General features: G+C 42.1%; 2 protein-coding genes across 4 annotated transcripts in view; both read left to right on the forward strand.

Annotated features, from left to right (window-relative positions):
- LOC120413043 (protein tincar) overlaps positions 1–8,844 on the forward strand; it is a 385,369-nt gene extending 376,525 nt beyond the window's left edge. For both annotated transcript variants that reach the window (XM_052709629.1, XM_052709628.1), the window contains exons 7-10: positions 1,219–2,898; positions 2,959–3,301; positions 4,285–4,690; positions 4,756–8,844. In XM_052709629.1, coding sequence (XP_052565589.1) covers positions 1,219–2,898; positions 2,959–3,301; positions 4,285–4,690; positions 4,756–5,553 — 3,227 coding nt within the window. In that variant the 3' untranslated portion in view covers positions 5,554–8,844. The remainder of the gene's footprint in view (positions 1–1,218; positions 2,899–2,958; positions 3,302–4,284; positions 4,691–4,755) is intronic.
- Positions 8,845–12,809: 3,965 nt separating this feature from the next.
- On the forward strand, positions 12,810–13,761 carry LOC120413072 (proteasome subunit beta type-3). Of its 2 annotated transcripts, none has more exons than XM_039573774.1 (2): positions 12,810–12,931; positions 12,992–13,761. In XM_039573774.1, the coding sequence occupies exon 2, from the start codon at positions 13,001–13,003 to the stop codon at positions 13,616–13,618; it is 618 nt and encodes a 205-aa protein (XP_039429708.1). In that variant the 5' UTR covers positions 12,810–12,931; positions 12,992–13,000; the 3' UTR covers positions 13,619–13,761. The 2 variants fall into 2 exon arrangements, with proteins under 2 accessions (XP_039429708.1, XP_039429709.1); XM_039573775.2 differs by having other exon boundaries at positions 12,902–12,923.
- The last annotated feature ends 9,427 nt before the right edge of the window (positions 13,762–23,188 follow it).

Raw genomic sequence — 23,188 nt, forward strand, 5'->3', positions numbered from 1 at the left:
TTTAGCTCGCGTAAAATTCAGTGCCGGTACAATCTGCTAAAATAGATCATGTAATTTTCAAATCCGATGTAATTTTGGGTTACATTTGACGCTCCAGTTATGTGCATCAAAATGACAGAAAATTACACGAAGATTTTTAAGTGTGCAGACTTGACAGACTTGAACGACTTGTACGACTTGACAGACTTGACAGACTTGACAGATTTCAAGCAAAATAATGTAAACAGGCCAATGTCAAATTGTAAACAAAGAGTCTATTCTGCTCACGTCAGTTGATGTTTACATTAGGAACGAGTAGAATAGACTCTTTGTTTACACTTCGACATTGGCCCATTTACATTGTAATGCTTGATTTGGTTGACTGGGTACACAGAAAAAAATAATGTGAATTTGGAAGCTGTAATTTTTGAAGGTTGAATATTACCTCTTTTATGATGTAATTTTACCTCAATTTAGACTGAAAAAGTTACATTAAACCAGAAAAGTGGTAAAATTACATATTTCCAGTGGTAAAATTACACCTTTTTTCTGACATAAAAGATGTACTTCTTCCCAGATGTAATATTACCATGATTTTATTTTCTGTGTAGATTTGGTAGACTTGGATGACTTGAATGACTTGGAATATTTGGCAGATTTGGAATTACAAACCTTCCAAGTCTTACAAACTTGTGAGACTTGGATGGTTTGGTAGACACGAAAAACCTGGGAAAGTTCATGGATTGAAGAATTGAAGACACATGAAGTACAGCAGCGATTCTCAACGGGGGTACCGGGCCTACTTTATTTACATGGCAGGGGGTACCGGCCTAGAAGAAGGTTGAGAATCGCTGAAGTACAGAGACATCTGTTGGGATAGAACGGAAACTGCTTCTCTACAGAGAAAAATATTTAAAAAATGTTTTTTATTAATTTCTAAGTACACTCAACCCCCGGTGGTTGGTCACTTTTTCGTTTGACACTTTTTTAGTTTGTACCCCGTTGGTTGATCAAAGTCAAACTAAAAAGTGACGAACTGTCACTTTTTACACGGCGCTCACGCACACTATCAAAACAAACGTTTGGTAGTGTGTGTGAACTCCGTGTAAAAGGGGTGTCAAACTAAAAAGTGACCCCGTTCGTTTGACAACAGTTGGTGTCAAACCACCGGGGTTTGAGTGTAACACCATCTATAATACAACCAATAATAAACCCCTTTCCCCTTTCTTCTCCTTCCAGACGACCTCTGGCGCACCGACCTGGACTTTCTGGTGCCGCACAACGACCGGCTGGTGGTGCTCTCGTTCATGACGCCATCCTACCCAAACACCACCGTCAAACCCACGGTCCCGCTCGCCAACAGCGAGGCGTCATCCTACGAGCGCAAACTCTACCAAAACGGCTACTTCGAGCACAGCGATCTGGTGGAGAAGTTCCCGGCGTACGACGACGACGACGACGACGTCGGAGAAGATCTGGACGACGACGACGAAGAAGCGTTTCGGACGCACGAAGCCCTGGAGATGGAACGAATCGATCAGCACAGCCGCCAGTCGCCGATTTCCATCTCGACGATGGAGAACTTCAACGTGTTTGAGAACCCGACGACGATACACACGTTACCTCCGGTAAGAAATCTACTGACGACTACGGTGGCTCCACCTACGAGCACAACGACTGAGACCACTACAACGCCGGTACCAACTACAAGACCGACAACAGCTCGAAAAAGCAAAGCTCACAACCGGAAGCACTCGAGCAAATCGCACGGCTCAACCAAGAAGGAGAAAACTCATCAAAACCAGCGTCTGGAGGAAGACTTTGACGCCCGGCTGGAGCTGCAACCTCAGAAGGAGTTTGACTTCGCCGACGTGGACGAAATCACGACGCTGTTGGAGGTGAACCACAGTCGGAAGGTTCAACCGAGTGGTGGAAAGATCACGCAAGCTACGACGGTCGCAGATACGTCCACCACCGTAGCAACGAAACCGTCCTCAAAGAGTAGCGGAACCAGTAGCGGCACCAAAAAGACCAAAGACAGCAGCACACATATCATCAAACCGGTCAAGATCCCGGAGAACGCGATCCCATCGACTCCGGTGACGACCAACTCGAAGATCATCGAGATCAAACCGAGCACAACGGGAGCGACTTCGAGGAGTACGCCGAAGAAGATCAAGCGGTACACGTCGGACAACTACAGCAGCGAAAGCCTGGAAAGCTTGGAGAACATTCCAAGCGTCGACGAAGATGAGTTTATCATCAAGGACGAAAACGGAATGGCGATCCGTCCAGCGTTCCTGATCGGGACCGTCCCCGGAAACGTCTCAAATCAACCTATTGAGCTTAAGGGGTTTGCCGGACTGCTCCAGCTTTTCCTAGGTGTCGACCGTCAGTTCAACGCGAAGCGCTGGACTTCCTCTCCCAGCTTAGAGTTCATCAACCTGGCGATCGCCCTGATGGCTTGGGCGGTTCGCTACCCGTCCGTCTTCTGGCACACCTCAAAATCATTCGCGTTCGTGTTCAGCCTGCAGATGATCGCCAACGGACTGGACATCCTGCTCAGCTTCGCCGGAGCCAGCGTGCTGTACAAGCTGCAAACCTTCGGACAAGCGCTACCACTCCAAGCGCCAGCTCTGATCCTCAACGGAACCGTCACGATCGCCCTCACGATCCTCGCCGTTATCCTGACGATCGCTTCCTCGATGGTCCTCTACCTGTACGGGCACGGCAAGCTGGCGGTCCGGATACGGGACCGGCGGATGATTACCGCCAAGCAGAACACCGACGTGTGGGCTTACTTCGCGCACTGCTCCTCGCTGTGCTTCGTGTTAGCCCTCGCCGTTGTAAAGGCGCCCCTGCTGCACGATCTGAGCGCTACCTACCGGGGAAGCCTGGACGGTGCCGTTCTGGCGGCAGGTAAGTGGTCAACCCCTATTTGATCCTGTCGTGAATCTCTAACAACCCCCAAATTTCCAGCCCTCGGATCCGTGATCCACCTATTCCTCTGGATCGTGCTGTGGCTCTGCCTGACGGCTAAGCGCCGCTGGCACTTTAAGCTTCCTCCTCTGGAAGCCCCGAGCGGACTCCGACCCGGCGCGGCCCAACCGCTGCTCCGGGGAGGATCGCTGCTCCGGACGGCAACCGGTCTCAAGGGAGCGGACTCGATCGACGGCAACGGGGCAGGAAGCGGCAGCGAGGAGGAAACCGTGTACTGGCCCAAGCTCGCTCCGAACTCGCCCAAGCTGAAAGTAACCTTCAACGAAGTGACCAGTACGTCCGCGTCCGATCACGGTGGTGGTGTTGGGGCCGATGGCAAGCGGTAAACCGAACAGTCAATCAACGTGTTTTGCGAAATTTTGCGCCAAGCTTGAGTTTTTGTGTGTCTTTATTGTTTTCGCTTGTGTGTTTTCGCTATTTTTTCCGTGTTTTTCTTTGTTTACATTGATTGTCTGTTTTGTTTTTTTTTTGTAGTTTTAAGATTTATCCCCCTTCCCTAGTTTCCTTGTTCCCGACCAAATAATAAATTCCAAACATCCGGAAGCTTCCCAACCAAGTTCCCAACTCTTTTATTATAAACTTCCAAGTTTCAAGTCGCATACTTCAACATTTTGTGGAATATTTAGGGAGACAAAAAAACTGCCAAACTGTCAAAAATGCGAGTTTGTTTGTTTGTCATAGTCTAATACCTACTTGATGAAACATTTCACCCATCATTGAATAACCGTTTGAGAAACGACTTTGGTCGCATCTTAAATCTTCTGTGAACTTGGAAGCTTCCGGACTTAAGATCCTACTAAATTTAGTTATTTTCCGTCTTGGAAGCTTCCGAACTTTAAGCTTCTGAACAAACGAATTCCAGGTCTAAGATTTTGAGCTTTATCGTGAAGCTTGACAAGAAGCTTGAAACTTTGTAGATCTGGATCGGTTTTCCTTCTATCACTCTCGATCCATCCTACTAACATCCCCATGCCAAATAACCATAGCATGTATGTAGTTTGTTTCATTACCCTACACCACCGATAACCTCTACACTCAACCCCCGGTGGTTGGTCACTTTTTCGTTTGACACTTTTTTAGTTTGTACCCCGTTGGTTGGTCAAAGTCAAACTAAAAAGTGACGAACTGTCACTTTTTACACTGTGCTCACGTACACTATCAGAACAAAAGTTTGGTAGTGTGTGTGAGCTCCGTGTAAAAGAAGTGTCAAACTAAAAAGTGACCCCGTTCGTTTGACAACAGTTGGTGTCAAACCATCGGGGTTTGAGTGTACAACATTTTTCCCACCTCCCACCCCGTAAACAGCCATCCGTCCGCTGCTGGAACCACGCTACGTATGTCCAGTGTTACGGGGGAAACTGACGACGGAGACTACGCTACGCTAAGGGGCCCGTCCGGCGATCTGTTGCTGCAGCAGCACCCCCACCACCCGGGGATGGGCACCTTCATCGACGGTGACCATCATCCGCTGCCGCCACCACCATCCGAGGACCTGCTGATGGTGCAAAACAACGACCACGCGGACGATACCTCCGAGGAGGGCAAACTGTTGGCTTGCGTGCGCGACGACAGCGTCACGTACGCCTCGACCCGGGACCTGGAGCCGCCGATCGCGCGGACCATGTCACGCGAGACTTTCATGAGGTCGCCGGAACAGCTGGGTAGCCCGCTGGCGCCGGTGACCGTCACCGTGCACAACAACGAGGCAGTGGTGAGGAGTTTAATTATTGAGTTTTGGAGTATTGGGTGATCTTGATTGTTTTAATCTCGTTACAGGTTCCCGGATCAACGCCACGTTGCCTGCGTCGTGCCGATTCCGGAATGCCGAACGAGGCGCTGACTCCACGCTCGGACACCAACTCAACGGAGAGCTCCACCAGTCCGCCCGACTGTCGGGACGCTCCGTCGGAAGCTTCCAGCGGAATTCACTCCGGCGAGGAGCGGGACGAGGTGGTGATCCGGCCGCGATCAGGTCCGTACAAGTCGATCATCAAGCCCCCTCCGCCGGCGATCCAGGAGGAGCCGTTCGGTAGGTCGACCAACATGAAAATGTCCAGCTTCAACAAGGACGGCTCCAGCGCGACGCTTCCACTGACCCGCGGTTCCTCGGACGTCCGCATGGACTATCCCCAGTGCAGTACGATGCCTCTTCCGGTGGGATATCACCACCAGCAGCACCACTACCACTCGCAGTCCTCCTTTACTCCGCCCAATTCTTCCTCGCGGCAGCAGATCGCTCCCCACCAACACACGACCCTTCCGAACGGTGTCCGCTACTCGTCGAACCAGTTCCTCAAGCGGATGCCGTACATCAAAACGGCCGAGTCGCCGTACGGTCACCTGGGTATGGGCGCCGGCCATCACACGTTCTCGAAGCTGCTGCACGACCCGCTGGGCATGCCCAACCATGGGCCGCCCACGCACTCCCAGTCCAGCCACTGCAGCTTCTCGCCGGTTCCGCCCATCCCCGAGGACCGCGACTCGGCCAACTACTCCATGATCTCCGATCAGGACCGGGAAATGTACATAAACGCCGGCCAGATTAACCCCACGATACACATGCAGCAGCACTAGAGAGCCGTGTTGGGCCGTCGCCATCTGGTTGTTCGAACGAGCACTAGCGACGCGCGTTGCATGCAAGCTTGCATTGAAGATGGTCGATTGTTCTCGCGCGCGCTCACAAGTGATAAAGAAAACTAATCAAAACCGAACAAGATGGACGAGTATTTTACAGAGAGACGGATCAGTTCCAATCCAAAACGCTATCCAGGTTTTTAAGCGAAGATGGCGTTCGAATGGTGAACGCCCGAAATGTCAAAATCGCGCAGCAGCACCAACATTAGAAAAAATGTGGCTGTCATGCCATGGCACACTTTTTTCGTAATGTTGGTACAACTGCGCGATTTTGACACTTCGGGCGTTCACCATTTGAACGCCATCTTCGCTTAAAAACCTGGATATCATTGTAATTAAAAGAGCAACGTAACGTGTAAGCTTAAGTGTAGAAAATTTACCATTCAATGCGCCTTCTTTCGATTAAGTTTAACCGAATAACTAAGAATAGTTTCCGCGTAAACCAAAACCGGAAGGGTGGAAAAGTCGCACAATTAAGTTAAGACAGTCGGTTTAGTTACAATTCAGGTTAGGTTTGTACATTGATCAATTCGCGGAAGCAGCAGCAGCAGCTCGTAAGTGTAAATATTAGAATTTTAAAAATAAAAAAATATCACATTCTACACGCATCGCATTCACGGAAAAAAATCGCTTCAAATGAGCATGAGTCACATTTATACAGCATTTTAGGAGATCGGAGAATTTTAACTCACCTAACACACACACACACACGCGCATAATCGTTGAAAGTTTACTCTGCTTTGCAAATCAATACTTACATTAACAAATCAATCACGATCGAACTCGTTGGAGAAGGAAGGATGAATAAGACTGTGGGATCCAAAATTAGTGTGATTAGTTGCATTTTTTTTTAGTGTTTGTGGAGGCGACAGCTATTTCTTGATCTCTTTCTTTGGAGGTGCGTACTGCCCCTAAAGTGTAGTACGCTGCTAGTAAGGCAGGGGGTCAAAAAAAGATTCAAATTGGCAGAAGCTAGCAAAGAAAATATTTCTTTTTTTTTTGTTCTGCTGTCCGTAAAGCTTTTTCTAGGTCCCTTTTCTTTAGAGAAGCGTACTGGCCAAAAAAGCTTGAACCGCGTTCCTAGCTAAATATTGTTTTTGGATTACTTTTGAAATGTATCTTCGTCAATTTTGACAGCTCAGATCGATTCGACATCTTTCACATCAATTTCAAATCGCGTCAAGCATTAAATCGATAGATAATTGTTAGTATAACAATACAGCTTAGCTGTGATGTTGTACACTCAACCCCCGGTGGATGGTCACTTTTTCGTTTGAAGTGACGAACTGTCACTTTTTACACGGCGCTCACGCACACTATCAAAACACACGTTGGGTAGTGTGTGTGAACTCCGTGTAAAAGGGGTGTCAAACTAAAAAGTGACCCCGTTCGTTTGACAACAGTTGGTATCAAACCGTCGGGGTTTAAATGTATACTGAAACCCCGATGGTTTGACACCAATTATTGTCAAACGAACGTGGTCACTTTTCAGTTTGACACCCTCTTTACACAGAGCTCACACTTACTACCAAACGTTTGGTTTGATAGTAAGTCTGCGTTTACCGGTGGTAACCCTTTTGAAAAGGGTAACGACAGGTAAACTTGAAAAAAGGTGGAAGTAACCTTTAAAATGTGTTTTTCTACCTTATTTTAACAGATAAAATGTAGACAGACCCCTTTTAGGGGTACTTCTGATTTTGAGGGTACTGACTATTTTTATAGAAAGGTGTTGCTTCACTAACACTAAATAAATGCAACTGAATGCTTCAAATCTTTTTTGAGATCAGAATATTATAATATGACTTGTCTTAAATCAAACTATTTTGTTAAAGACGTAATAAAAATAGTTATTATTTAATATCATCTACTTCAGAGAAAAACAATATGTTTTAATTCAATAATCACGCATCAAATAGAGAATTAGTGAAAACTTCATTTACGTAAGCAAAAAAAACACGACCCAGGCATATCGGATCAGTAAAAAACGTCATATCTAAAGCCGCAAACCAAAGCAAATGGAACAAGCAAAGTTTAACAATGAATTTCTTCTCACCGGAAAGAGATGCGCTAAGTATTTTGAAATATTCGCAAAGGAAAGAAGCAAAGAATCTCACAAACTCACACCGACCACAGACTACGCTACCAATAATACTCACACTCATATTTACCGGAAGCAAAGCACCTATTGCCATATATGTATCGTGTCGCCAACATAACTTAGGAAGGAATAAAAAAACGGTATTTTTTACAGGAAGCAACTCAAAGAAAGGTAGTTTTTAACCTGGGCAAAGGCTAAACAAATCAGGATCATTTGCAGCAAAGATTAGAAGAACAGAAAAACAAAAAAAACACAAGTATATCGTAACCACAGGACAATATTATCATGAGACAGAATTTTATACACGAATATAAATCCTAATGTTATACAACAACAACAAGAACAGCACACACTCAAAAACGAACACCACGAATGTATTTGTGAGCAGCAGCAGCAACAACAACCACTAGAAAAGTGGGCGCGCGTGTAAGTGAGACTCAGCAAACTCCACACTAACACACTATTAGTAGGATTTACTCTCTCGCGCAATCGAAACGAGGGAGATCACACCAATACACAGAGAAAAACTCGAGCTAGTCGTGTGGTGGTGCCACGTGTAGTTAAAATTTACAAATTTGTAATGGAAATTTTACAAACAACTAAACAACAACACTTTGCTATTTATCGTAGTCGGAATGCTCTTATAACTTTGTAATGAAGTCGACTGGAGAAGAGGTGAAAGTCGATGCTAAAGCAAAAACACACTAATATCTATATACTGAATATATACACACACATAAACTAGCTAAAACAAAACGCTGTCCGCTTCGTTTCAAACAATTATCAAACAGTCAAAAGCCGCAAACAAACACAGAAATATTAAATGGGACTCACTCAATGCCAGCAAGGTTACAGAAAACTATATTACATGTCAAAATGTAGAGGGAAAAACTACAAAACTGTGTATGAAAGCGATAAAAATGAGACATAAACTAACTGTGTAAGATAAATCAGCTAAGAAAAAAAAGTATTAAACAAACGAAATCTATTATATCTAATAGGCCACGGCCGCTGAATTTTGTGCAGCAGCAAATGGCTTATTTTACGGAATGCTTCACATCTAAATTATTTATCGATTAGTTTTAATCAATTGGAAAAAAATAAAACAGACTTTAGTTGAAAACCCAATCGAACAGTAATGGAGCACCCGCAGTCGAGCAGTTTTTGACAGTTCGCTCCATAAGAAATACATTGTAGAAAAAAGCAAAAACTGCTCGAATGGAAATGCTCCATTGACTTTTATTTCAAACCCATCCTAAATCCTGATTACACGAAAACCCCGGTGGTTCGACAGCAATTGAGTTCCCGCAGTCGAGCAGTTTTTGAGCAAAAAATGCTCGAATGGAAGTGCTCCATTGTTGTCAAACCATTTTTTTCTATTTATATATTGTCACATGTGTGATATCTTGACACGTCCCATCTTTTTTACAGAAGACGGTACACAAGATGGCACAAAACGGACGATACCTTTAAGCTATAATTTGTTTTTATTTGGTTTCGCAAGATGAACTGCATTAACAATGGAGCACTTCCTTTCGATCAGTTTTTGTTTTTTTCTATAATGTATTCCTTAAACTGTCTGCAGCGCGAAGTTTTATAATTGTTTCAAATTGCGAGCAATTTTAAATTTTTAGAACTGGCGGAAATGAAACTAGAACACGGTGATAGTGCGGTGCTCGTAACGCGCTGATCTAAATGTTGTTTCAAAAAAATGCTTTTAATTGTGTGCGTATGATTATCAACACAGCATGATAGTGTGTGTGTAAGAAAACGTGGATATCTCTATATATCTGATTTTTGTTGTAACTGAGTTCTATTCCAGTCCAAATCGTCTCACTTTTGAAACAAACTCGTCGAGCAGTTTTATTCCGGTTTCAAAATACAGTCATCCCACATATTTGGAACATCCACAAATTCGGAACACTTTTATGATAATTTGTCAATAGCATGCCAAAAGTAGCTTTTCTGTCGACCCTACTATTATATATATAGAACCTTTATTTGGACATTATCTTGCTATATCACTAGTAAAAGTAATACTTTTTGAACAAAAACTTCATTCCAAGACTATTTTGTCCAGAACAGCAAAACACTGCCTCCAAATGGCCTGTTTCATAATTGTGGGATGTTATTGTGCCTCCCACAATTGTGGAACACCAGAATTTAACTGATATTTTCACAAAAAAAAGTTATCAAACCATGTATAAAACATCACTAAGCTTGAGTTTCATTGGTTTCAGTGTGTGAAGAAATTATTTGGTAATAAATATGTACTCCTGGAGAGATCCAAAGTTTGTTTACATTCGTAAGAAAAAAGTGTTCCGAATTTGTGGATTTCAAGGGTCAAAGTAATTCTTCAAAAACTTCATATAAAAGTTAAAATTTGCAGATGTTCGATACAGCATTCGAAAGATCGCAAGAAAAGCTTTCAAATGAAGGAAAAAGCGAATCATTAAGTTCAATTATCGATTTGCTATGATTTTTTGAACATTGGAAACCGTTCCGAATATGTGGGATGACTGTACTGCTCGAAAAATAAAACTGCAACTCCGCGTTGCGGGTGGTCTGCAGTGGTGTCACGGTTCGCTTTTGAGCGTATCATAGCCACTCAATCGACGAACCTATCGGGTGAGCGCATATCGAACGCTCAGAGCGACGGGTTTGAACGGTTCGCGAACCAAAATTTCGATCATCATTTCTCTGCTCGCTTGCCGCTCCGCTCTGAACGGCGAGCTGAACGGAGTAAAGAGAGCGTTCAGCGAACGGTTCGCCAACGGAGAATGTAGGCACTGATAGAAAAACTTATTTGTTTTTATTCTTCACTCCCACAAAATTGTTAAAAATTTGTTAACGATAAAGTTATCAAGGGCCATCCATAAACTACGTGGACACCTTAGGGTGAGGGGGGGGGGGCTATGGCGATTAACCACGTTCCATAGAAAAAAGATTTAATTGAATGGAAATTGTCCACGGGGTGGCTGAGATTTCCAAAAAAGTGTCCACGTTTATTGATGGTCCCCAAGGAACCAGGGAGTCCTCTGTTGACCCAGGACATAACAGCATAATATAAAAAAGCATACCATACTCAATGGAGCTATGCGGGTATGACCTGCAGTCATAAACCGCAGACCTCTTGTTACGGCGGTGGACCCACCAAAAATAAATCCAGGGAGTCATTGGAAGACCCAGAACATCTCACTGAGTTATTGCAGCCATGCTCTGTAGCCCTTCATAGTCACCGCCTGCCGTAGCCTTCTGTTGTCAAAAACATGAATTTTTTTTCTCTGAGTGCTGATTTTTAAGCTCTTCTTGTGAACCGCTCATTGATGGCCCCTCTCACTCTCATTCGCGATGAGAGAGCAAGGGTTCATGCGAACCACGGCAGGCGTTCGGATCGTGGTTCGCTCGTGCTTGGTTCGCAATCATGAGCGAACCACACTTGAGCGTCATGACGTATCGTTTGAACCACGATTCGAGTGAGCGAACCGTGACATCACTGGTGGTCTGTTTCAGTTTTATTTGAAAATAAAACAGCTAGAACCATGGCTTTCTACCTAAGGTACTCGCGATTGAGTGTGTAGTAGTGTGGTTGTCATTGTTTATGTTTTGGTTTTCCTGGCACGGTCCATTGTTCTTTTGTTATTGTTTTGGTTTTAGTGGCACGGAGTCATGCACTCACACTCATGCAAAGCAAGATGGCGAGTACCTATGATATACAGCCTTGAGCTAGAACAAAGTAGAGCCGCGTTGCAAGCAGTCTTAAGGGAGAACTGTCATTTTTACCACTCGAATCCGGTGCTTCATTTAGAAGCAGCACCAAGACTGAAAATAGCTTTAGATGTTTCCAGAAGGTTAACTACAAGAACTCTGGAATGCAATGTTAAGAACCCTCTTTGAACTTTGTGTAACATAGTTGAAATACGAAAACTTTTGCAGACAAAGAACGTGAATACAACTATCAATAACATTTAAAGCAAGTTAAATTTGTATGAATGAACGAAATCTCAAACAGAGCAAACAAAGAATATCCCTTAACATTACGTCCCATATTCCCCAAAAAAATCTCCCAATCCGACGTAAATTTTAATAAAAATCAAAGCTTTATTGTAAACCATTGTTTTATTTTCGTTCAGTCCTTAGTTTGTAATTTCTGGAGTTTTTTTTAAAGGTCCAATAAACCAAATTTTCAGTTTATGCTTTTTAAGTGTTTTTAATACCCCTGAAACTGGAAATTTGGTTTATTGGACATTAAAAAAAACTCCAGATTTGTTGTTTAAAGGCTAGTACGCTGATCGGAAGGAAAGGGGTCAGGAAACAGCTTTACGAACAGCAGAACAAAGAAGAGGGAACGATTTCTTGAGGCTTTTCTTCACCCTCTCTGGCTTGCTTACTCTGCCGCTGTTGCCCATTTGAAATTTTTCTTGACCGATTCCTTCCGAAGTGCGTATACCGCTTAAAGTGGGGAACGAAAACATGTTAGTTAAAATATGTATCAAGTCAAGGACAAACATGTTTGATGTTTGCCTATAATGGTGCTAACTTTACAAAAACTTTAGAATCTTCTGAACTACGGGCATCGAAATATTTTTGATTTCATTCCCTGAGGTATTGTCTATAAAATGTTGGTAAATTGTGAGAATAATTAAATTGTTCAAGCCAATGTCCGAAAATGCAACGATATTTCAGGGGAAAGATAACAATTCCTCGTTTAAGGAAAAGCAAACATAATATCCAACTGAGCTGAACCAGACGAAAACACTTTTTGAAAACAATTAATGCCATCAAGTCTGGATTTTTTTTTTGAGAAGGTCCAATAAACCAAATTTTCAGTTTTTGCTTTTTGGGTGTTTTTTAATACCCCTGACTCAAGAGGCGGTTTGAAAAACACCCAAAAAGCAAAAACTGGAAATTTGGTTTATTGGACCGTTTCAAAAAAAAAAACACGAGAAGTAAAGCAAATCTGAACTGCACTTATCAGATTCCATTTTTGTCAAATCTCAAACCGTCTTTTGCCCGATTATCGTCAAATTGCTCAGACTGGGTTAGCCATCTTCTTTTATGAATCACCCCCTCGCTGCATCGCAACCAAACACTTTCAGTCACAGGGAGATGCAACTGTCAAACATGTCAAAAAACTGTTCTGTCATTGCCGGGCATCATCACTCTCGGTAAAAGTTGCAAGTAAACAGTTGTTAACCTCACACACCGTTCAGTAAATTTGTTAGTTTTTTGCGCGAAATAAGTGATTAATAGTGCTAATTTCGGTTCTTTTTATTTTAGACCTTCAAAATGTCCATCCTAGCGTACAACGGTGGCTGCGTGGTCGCGATGAAGGGCAAAAACTGCGTGGCCATTGCCACCGACCATCGGTTCGGCGTCCAGGCCCAGACGATCGCGACCGACTTCGAGAAGATCTTCGAGATCAACCCGCACATGTATCTGGGGCTGGTCGGCCTCCAGACGGACATCCTGACGGTGCACCAGCGGTTGCTGTTCCGCAAGAACCTGTACGAGGTGCGCGAGAACCGCCAGATGACGCCGGAACGGTTCGCGGCCATGCTGTCCAACTTCCTGTACGAGAAGCGCTTCGGGCCGTACTTTATCGAGCCGGTCATCGCCGGGCTGGACCCCAAGTCGTACGAGCCGTTCATCTGCAACATGGACCTGATCGGATGTCCGAACAAGCCGAACGACTTTGTCGTGGCCGGAACCTGTGCCGAGCAGCTGTACGGTATGTGCGAAACGCTGTGGAAGCCGGACCTGGAACCGACGGCGTTGTTCGAGGTCATCTCGCAGGCGCTGGTGAACGCGTTCGACCGGGACGCCATCTCCGGTTGGGGCGCCACCGTTTACATCATCGAGAAGGAGAAGCTCACGGTGAAGAAGCTGAAGACGCGTATGGATTAGGGTGGAGGCTGCAAAGTGGAGAATTTGGATGTGTCCGGAGGGGGAGAAATTTGGAATCAAGCCGGAAAACGAACGGGAAACGGTGTTGTTCTTTTCGTATTAACAAATTTATCCAACTCAATAAATTACTTTAAGAACTGGAAGTTGTGTTTTTATTTGCTTTACTTTTTGTACTAGGTACTGAAGTAAAAACATCTTTGAATTAAAATCCGTTTTGAGCTGTTCATTAAACGTATTTTATTGCGCCTAAATATACGCACAGTTTTGCACTATGATTTAACAACTTTCAAGCACTTTGACAAGAAGCTTTCTAAATTTAAACTTCCCCTCCTAGAACATAAAACTGTGTTGTTTGCATACAAATAGGGGCAATCAGAACCCTGGATTCTCAGCTCTTATTACGCCTTGTGGGTTTGCCAAAAGCAGAGCACATACAGTCTCAAAACAAAGAAGGCGCTATCCACAAATGACGTAGCATTCTTCGAGGATACTAGATTTTGTCTAGGGTACGTTATCCATTAGTGGACCCCTTTCCTATAGTGGACCCTCTGAAGGGTTTTTGATGAAAAATTCAATAAAATTACAATTTCAAGCGTGTTATTGTCTACAAATCTTTTATTTGGCATGTTCAGCATCATTTAAACCAATGTTGACTGATATTTAATTGTTCTTTTCACCAAAATAAGTGTTTTGAGTTCGACATCTGAAATCAGCCATGGCCACTAGCATTTTCACAACAAAACTGCATTTATATTTTATGATTGAATTAACTATCCAATCATTGTTTGACTGATTATTTAACTTCAGCAAGTCGAAATAATGTAAGTTTAAGGAACTTTACTAAAATAAAGCGAAGAACTGCTCATTTTCTAGCAAAAATTAGGGGGGTCCAATATAGGACAACGAAAATCCAAACTTTTCCAAAAGTGGTCCCCTGTTAATTAAACCTTCAAAAATGAAGAAAACTGTGTATTTAACCAAAAGTTTCTCTTAAACATACAATGAATGCTTGTTGTTATCAACCTAAACGCATATTTTTTCAATTATGAGTATGAATATAGCTGTTTCATGTTAAAAGTACCAAAAAAGGCTGAAGCCGTAAAAAAATATAATTAATCAAAACTTTAGTCAATTATACTTAACTGAAGCATCATAATTGCAGTTTGAAATGATATTTTATAATAATAAATCAAGAACAAAACATTTTTTTAAATAAACATGCGTGGTTTTATCAGCAACTGTAAACAAATCTATTGTTTAGTTTCGGTCAACCATTTATGTAATTAATATGAAAAAATGTGCATCAAAATTACTTTTGTTTTAATTATTTTATGTTTACAGTGGTTTTTGAAACGTTTTCTCTGATCTTTTTCGGAAATAAATGTGTTTAAATGTCTGTTTGGTATTATAGTTGTTTGAAGCCAAATTTGTTAACAAAACATATTTGTTTATGATAAAAAGTGAGCAGAATCTATCTTTTATTCATTATATCTATCATTAGACCTACACTGTGGTACCCTGGCCGGGTCGAAGCCACAATGATTCCCACAATCTCCATTCCGGTCCTTCGCCGCACTTCCTACTTCTCCGGCTTCTCCTCACTGACTGACTGTTCCCTGTCTCTCCCGCTCTGGCACTACCCGTCACTGAAAATCCCAGATGATAACCCGACCAGAAATCTACTATGATAATTACCCGATCAGAATACTTAATGGAGCACCACATCTCGTTTTTCCTACAGACAGATGATTTCTTCATTTCATGAAAACTTCCTAGATTTTCAAGTCAGACATCGATCATGGTTGTTTCGCTCGCTATTTGTTGTGTCATGTTGACCAAATGGGCCAACATTATTGCGACAACGTAGCAAGATACATTTTGCGGTTGGATATGGGAAGTGACTTGGTAGCTCATGACTTAAACAAATGATTCCTCCTTAACGTGTGCATCAGACCCAGAAATATAACAAACTGACAAGACTTATAACAATTTTAGAAATTCCCAGGCCGTGTCTTAAGAGGCTTGCGAATGTATTTACCTTTTCTCTGCATTTTGAATTTATTATTCTAAAAATCTGTCTGAACAATTATTAAGTCATTGACCAGCTAAAGATGTACATTACACCACTATAACGTTTTCGAGACATGAGCGACTTGAAATTATCTTATTAGTTTACCATTTTTTTTATCAGGACCAAGAAGTATGTAATTTTTCATCATATATATATTTGAACTCGAGGTTAATGTAGTCTTTTGTCCTTGTGCCACATATCGATAATTTGTGTATCAGATTCTCGAATGAATTGCTAATGGAGTTACGCGCGGACTCGAAATCCATCTTTGGTTTAGTCGATAATCAACTGGTAGTGAATCGTGGGCTCTTAACCTCTTCATTATTTTATTGTTTTTTCCTTCATTTGATTTTAAGGCTAGTTCACCCACTTTGTTTTTTTAGCATTACTCGAAACTTAACCCCTTGCTCAGCAATTAAAATTGAATTGAAAGTTATTTTGGTACGTGTTAGAATTTTTAAAATGAACTATTTTCCAGCTCAGGACTTTGTTTCATCGAGCTAAAGACTATTTTGAGCTTAGGGCTGTTTTATGGACCGGCTTGAGACTAACTGTTTATACTAGATTGAGGCTCTAATTTACTAGCTCTAAGCTTAGTATTAAACGAGCTCGAAGTAGATCTTACTTAATTGTATCGAGCTCGGGGCTCTGTCCTTTTCAATTAGCTCGAAACTCTGTCCTAAATGAAGCATGTTTATTTGTCTAGCTTGGAGCTTATGATTTCGAGCTCATATTACAAAGCATAAGGCTTATTTCCGAGCTCGTGGCACAAGCAGTTTTTTTTTATTGTGCTAGGCTGTAATTTTTTTCCTAATTTGTCTTTTTTTTAGATTTCGTGGCTCAATTTTTCGAGCTCGAGGCTCAATTCAAGATTGTTTTTTTTTGTACGTTTTTTTACGGGCTCATTGCTCAGTAAATTGACGTGCTTGTAGCTTAGACCACCTTTTTTCCTTCTCGATGCTCAAATCTTCTTTTTTTTAAGCTCGAAGCGCAGACTTCTTTTTTTAAGAGCTCGTAGTGCAGACTTCTGAGGAGCTCGAAGCTTGAAGTTTCGTTTTTTTTAACGAGCTCGAAGCTCACATTCCTTAAACACTCGAATCTCGGAGCTTTTATTATTTTTTTTTTTTCACGAGCTCGAGGCTCACACTCCTGAAGAGCTCGAAGCTCGGAGTTTATTTCTTTAACGAGCTCGAAGCTCACATTCCTTAAGAGCTCGAAGCTCGGAGTTTTTTCAATCCCGGGCTCGAAGCCCAATCCCGAGCTCGGAGCTCAATATCCCGAGCTCGAAGCTCAATATCCCGAGCTCGAAGCTCAATCCCGGGCTCGAAGCCCAATCTCCCGAGCTCGAAGCTCAATCCCGGGCTCGAAGCCCAATCCCGGGCTCGAAGCCCAATCTCCCGAGCTCGAAGCTCAATCCCGGGCTCGAAGCCCAATCCCGAGCTCGAAGCTCATTCCCGAGCTCAAGGCTCATTCCCGGGCTCGAAGCCCAATATCGAGCTCGAAGCTCCCCCGGGCTCGAAGCCCAATATCGAGCTCGAAGCTCCCCCGGGCTCAAAGCCCAATCCCGAGCTCGAAGCTCCCCCGGGCTCGAAGCCCAATACCGAGCTCGAAGCTCAACGCCGGGCTCGTAGCCCAATATCGAGCTCTATGCTCATAATTTCTTTGCTTTGCAGCTGTTTCATTGTTTGTCAACACTACTGATTTTTGGTATTGTCCGTTTCTCTCGAAGGTACACGCCGCGCGGCATTTCAGAATGTGCCGCAGACACTGTTGCTAGCGATTTTCTGCACTTTTGGTGCAATAAAAAACATTCCCGGCAACAATGCCATGCAATTCGAAGAAGAAGATCATCAAAAACAAAACGCACAGTACGGGATTTGACAGCGCGCATTTGCCGAAAGTGCGGCGCGTCTTTTCGAGGCTGGTATGCCGCGTGTCTTTTTCGGGAAAACGCGCAATACTTTGATTGTAATTCAACTGCCCGACAGTGTAACCCAAAAAGTAGGGCATTTTTTTATCGGGTTTCTTTTTGCGATCAATCACCACTTTTCATCTCCACTCCGTCATACTTTTTTTCTGCCACGGAAGCCTTTTCAACACAAACACCACTGAATCCTCCGACGTTGACACGATGGGTGATCCCATCCTCGTCGCCATTTGTGGTACCCTGGCCGGGTCGGGGCCACAATGATTCCCACAATCTCCATTCCGGTCCTTCGCCGCACTTCCTACTTCTCCGGCTTCTCCTCACTGACTGACTGTTCCCTGTCTCTCCCGCTCTGGCACTACCCGTCACTGAAAATCCCAGATGATAACCCGACCAGAAATCTACTATGATAATTACCCGATCAGAATACTTAATGGAGCACCACATACACCATGCATTAAAACATCAAATATCGGTTAAATTTAGTTTAAAAATAACAGTTTGCCTATAGTGGACCCGGGTCCACAATCGGATTATGGACCCGGGTCCACTATAGGAAAAGGGGGTCCATAACAGGAAAAAAAACATTTTTTTTCAAATGGCTATTTTTCTGCACAAAAACAAATAAACTAATGAAACAAATAGTCAAAATAGTTCAAAAGACTTCAGATTTCATTGTTTTGTACAAAGGGTTATGAAAAAGTAATTAAAATATTGAAAATTTGTGAAAAATGTGCTTCGGCTCTACTAGGGGGTCCACTAATGGTTAAAAAAACCCTAGGCAAGGGGCAGGAAACTCCGTTGAACTTTACTTATTATATTAATAAGTATACTAACGTTCGTTATTATATTAATACTTTCCCACCCTGAATAGAAATGTCATAGCTGACGTAAAGAAAAGTCAGATTTTTGTTGTTGTTTTTGTTTACCGTTGACCGTCGTCGGTCGACCGTTTCCGCTTGCAAGCGGCATGTCTTACAAGCCAGGTTCCCATTCGATTTCCACCCAGGCTCTTCACGCCGAGAACGAGATGTGGCCAACTTTGAACTCTGTTCCAAGTATCTAACAGGAAATACTCACAAATCGTTCAAACTCGTCAACTGGAAGCTGTAACTTTGCCATCGCCGGAGTACATGCGATTGCCGGAAGATGGATTCCGTTGTAGCTGGTTCTGTCCAGAACGGCATGACGGAATTTCTGCCAATCGTACCTCGAACGGCTATAATGTCAGTGCAAAAGGAACAGCCTCATGAGCGCAACAGTAGTAGGAGGAGAAGGAGGCTGACATTTTCTGAAGTGTTTTCATGCCAACACAAGTGCCTGTCTGACGGTGGAAATTTGGTCAATCGAGCCTGGTCGGCCACGGCGGCTAGCTCTAGCCAAACAAAAGTGGCCAGCTAATGTGTCAAGAGTCCCTACCGAAGATGTTACACCAGACACGGTCAATTTGGAGACGGATATTGAAGCCAGTCAACGTGCCCTGACATCTAAGGCAAATGAGCACGATAATGTGTTGAGGTCAAGGTTGAGGTCCAAATCAGGTCCACAAATATCGCGGCAGAACGAAACATCTCCCAACCCGCCCCTCGAACGGTCTATGATTATAAAATTGTTTTATTATTCAATTGTGCTTAAAAACAAATATTTCAATCAGCTGATAAATGAAAACAATCCGCTTGCACTGTCAAAATCAAGGTGCTTCAAGCGTTGGTGAGAACTTATGTTTGACATTTCGTTAATATATTAAAAAGTATATTAAAACTTCGTTATTCTACCAAAATGTTCTAAATATTTTTGAAGTTTCCTCCCCCTTGACCCTAGGTCAAATAAGATTGATCGAATTGTGACTCAATGTTTGAAAATCTGAAAACGTCAACCTTGACGTCAACAATTTTAAACCGTAACTTAAGTAAAATTCAATACAATTTTAAAATTCAAAAAGTTTCCAGAAAAGGCTTAAAAGATTGCCCAACATGAGGAAATATGCATTCCAATCAATCAAATTTAAAAAAATAGTACGACAGTTTATACTTCACTATCCAAAAACTAATCAAATGTTTCGCTCTACGAGATTGCAAGATTCCAACTCAAAATCAAGTGTCTGAAGGCTTGAAACGGTGAGGCAATCGACACCACAGCTCCTATCCACTGATTCAAACTGACGACCTTTTGGTTGTGAGTTCAACAGACGACTAGCAACTCTACCGAATCAGGTTTAAACCTTCTCTAGGGAGATGGCTCCTACACCTGGACTGACCTAACGACTCCAAAAAATTTCTTGGATATTCCCTTACAAAAGTCGCTCACAATCAATGGAATTGAGATTTAATCGATGGACAATTGTAATTGTATTTAAAATGGGAAGCTTTTTATTGATGATGTCAAATATTAGGGAACGGTGTTGAATATTTCGAGTCTATAAGAATCTATCTATAAGAATATGCCTTTAGAGACTCGAAACATAGACTAATAATTAGTCTATGCTCGAAATAACACTTTAAATCAATAAATTTTTATAATTTTCATCAATTTTTATCATATAAACAACTAAGTAAACGGTTTGGTATGGTACGGTATTGTACACTCAAACCCCGATGGTTTGACACCAACTGTTGTCAAACGAACGGGGTCACTTTTTAGTTTGACACTTCTTTTACACGGAGCTCATAGTGTACGTGAGCACAGTGTAAAAAGTGACAGTTCGTCACTTTTTAGTTTGACTTTGACCAACCAACGGGGTACAAACTAAAAAAGTATCAAACGAAAAAGTGACCAGCCACCGGGGGTTGAGTGTACACTAGGATGTAACAAAAATGACTTTTTGGCGGGCATTCAGGGGTTTGTTCCGGTGGACATACTGAGCCCAAATCCCACACGCAGAAAAATAAGGCATATTTGAATCAACAAAACGTTTTGTTGATTTGAACATCATTATTTTTGTTGAATCAACGCTAAACGTCAAAGCAGCTTTTTCGAAACAATAAAAGACTTTTGTGGAATTGAGAAAATCAAGGTTTGTTTCAACGCAAAATCGGCGTTGATTATATTCAACAAAAATTTTGTTGATTCAATCCTCGTACAGGCTGATTCTACATAACTTTTTTCTGCGTGCAAATATGAGCTTGATTGGACGTAACAGGAGCTGGCGCTCCACCCTTCAATTTTAAATGGGATTTAACCCGTAAAATTACGTTTTTTTTTCAAAAATGTCACTTTTTGAGGCACTTTGGCCACCAATGCGTTTACCAAAAACATCACTGGCGTGTAGGCCAGATCCTTGCGCATGTTTTGGTATATATTACATTGAAGTTGGGAGCACCCTGGAGATCGGTCAGACCGTACAGACCTTCAAAGTTTGTCATTTTTTCGAAAAATGGACCCCAGCAAAATCAAATGGCATCTCGGGCGTCGCAAGGTGCGACGCATATCTTTTTTGCCGGGGCCGATTTTTCGAAAAAATGCCAAACTTTGAAAGTCTGTACCGAGCTCCAGGATGCTCCAAACTTCAAAGTTATGTATATACCAAAAGATGCGCAAGGATCTGGCCTACACAACAGTGATGTTTTTGGTAAACGCATTGGTGGCCAAAGTGCCTCAAAACGTGACATTTTTTGAACAAAAATGTATTTTTACGGGTTAAATCCCATTTAAAATTGAAGGGCGGAGCGCCAGCTCCTGTTACGTCCAATCAAGCTCATATTTGGGATTTGGGCTCAGTATTCCCACCGGAACAAACCCCTGAATGCTCGCCAAAAAGTCAATTTTGTTACACTCTAGTGTACACACTTCATTCCTTTCCTGTTGATTTTGTATTTAAAATGTAATCCGTTCGCTGAATCTGTCTCAGCGATTAATTCAACGCAGTAGGCCTGACCATTCTATTTTTTTACAATCCATTTCGGGGTTTATCGGATGTACTGCAATCATAAACATTGACAAGAAAGGACTTGAGGCGTAATCTAAGCGCAATTTCTTCCAGGAAGCTTTTGTCGGACTGGCCGTATCCAGCTTTTTAAGCAAAGATGGCGTTCGAATGTTGAACGTCCGATATGTCAAAATCGCGCAGTAGCACCAACATCAGAAAAAAATGTGGCTGTCATGCCAAGGCACACTTTTTTCTCAATGTTGGTACCACTGCGTGATTTTGACATTTCGGGCGTTCACCATTCAAACGCCATTTTCGCTTAAAAAGCTGGATAGAATTAAATTAATAACCTAAAAGCATTGTTTCCTATTCAATTTTATATCTTTATGATCTGACAAAGTCAAACTAAAAAGTGGCGAACTTAGGGGAGAGTGGGGAGACTTGATCCCCGGGGAGACTTGATCCCAAGCCTGTTTCTCGTCAGCATGTGGGTAAAACAATTAGCTTTGTTCTAGAAAGTTGTGCGAAATTGACTAAAACTCATTGTAGAAAACAAAGAAAAAATTTAAAAAATGTTTGGATTGAGTTACACACATTTTTCTAAGAAGTGCTGCAAAAAACTTCCAAGAGATCTTTTTTCTTTGTTTTGAAAAGTATAGAAAACACTCAAAAATTATTCAAAAAAATATTTTTTATACACGAATTATTTGAAAAACATATAAACTCCAAAACCCTTACGCATTTGACGTTAAATTTATCGTCATACTATTTTTACAATCAATTGTTTAAAAACGTTACTTAATCCACCGGAAGGTGGTTGCTGCCTTCCTCCTAAAAGCCTTGCAACCACACACTACGAAAGCTTTGGCTAACGCTTACTTAGTAAAGACACTATACATCTGAGTGCTGCCATCTAGGTATGATAAATTTAATGAACCATTTGAAAGCACTGCAGTGTTTGTGTGCGTGCACTGAGCGTAAAGTTCCGACAGCTATCCGCCGGAGCTTTCAAATTATGTAAATAATGACCCTTTTTAGTATCAACCAAAACAGTTTTTCGAACATATCTTTCAAAGTACTGCACCAAGCCGGATGAAATTTAAAAAAGACTTAAAGAACCTGAAGGCAAATCCAAAAACATAGATCCGGACAAAATCGGTCGAGCCAGTTCCGAGAAAAGTGAGTGAGAAAAAAAATTCTACGTCCATCCACACGCACAGACATTTGCTCAGAATTTGATTCTGAGTCGATATGTATACGTAAAGGTATATCTGGGAGGCTTATTTAAAAAGTTCAATTTTTGAGTGATTTTATAGCCTTGCCTCAGTGAGGTGAGGAAGGCAAAAAGTGCGTTATGGGAGACTTGATCCCTGCATTTTTACAGTCACTGGAATCAGCCTCAAGATTAAATAATTTTGCTGGGTTTTCGTACATAGTTTCCTTTAGTATAGTTGTACATAACTAACTGCAGTTTGAACCATTTTTCAAAAGTTTTGTAAACAAAAATTACCAGCTTTTGTAAACATGCTCAATTTAGGTCTAAAAAAGAAAATTTTAAGTTTTTAAATATTTTACATGCTAAACTTGTTATATTTTGAACACAAACGTAATGGTTTAATGTGAAATTGCTGTATCTTATAGAAAATTAAAAGTTTGGATGAATAAGAAACATTTTGCTTAAGATTTCTTCAAAATGTTGAAAGGGGG

The sequence above is a fragment of the Culex pipiens genome, chromosome 3 (genome assembly GCF_016801865.2).
Source record: "Culex pipiens pallens isolate TS chromosome 3, TS_CPP_V2, whole genome shotgun sequence".
Classification (NCBI taxonomy): Eukaryota; Metazoa; Arthropoda; class Insecta; order Diptera; family Culicidae; genus Culex; species Culex pipiens.

What these genes read in the sequence shown, in the direction of transcription:
- LOC120413072 (XM_039573774.1), top strand. Translation starts at nt 13,001, where the DNA reads ATGTCCATCCTAGCGTACAACGGTGGCTGCGTGGTCGCGATGAAGGGC.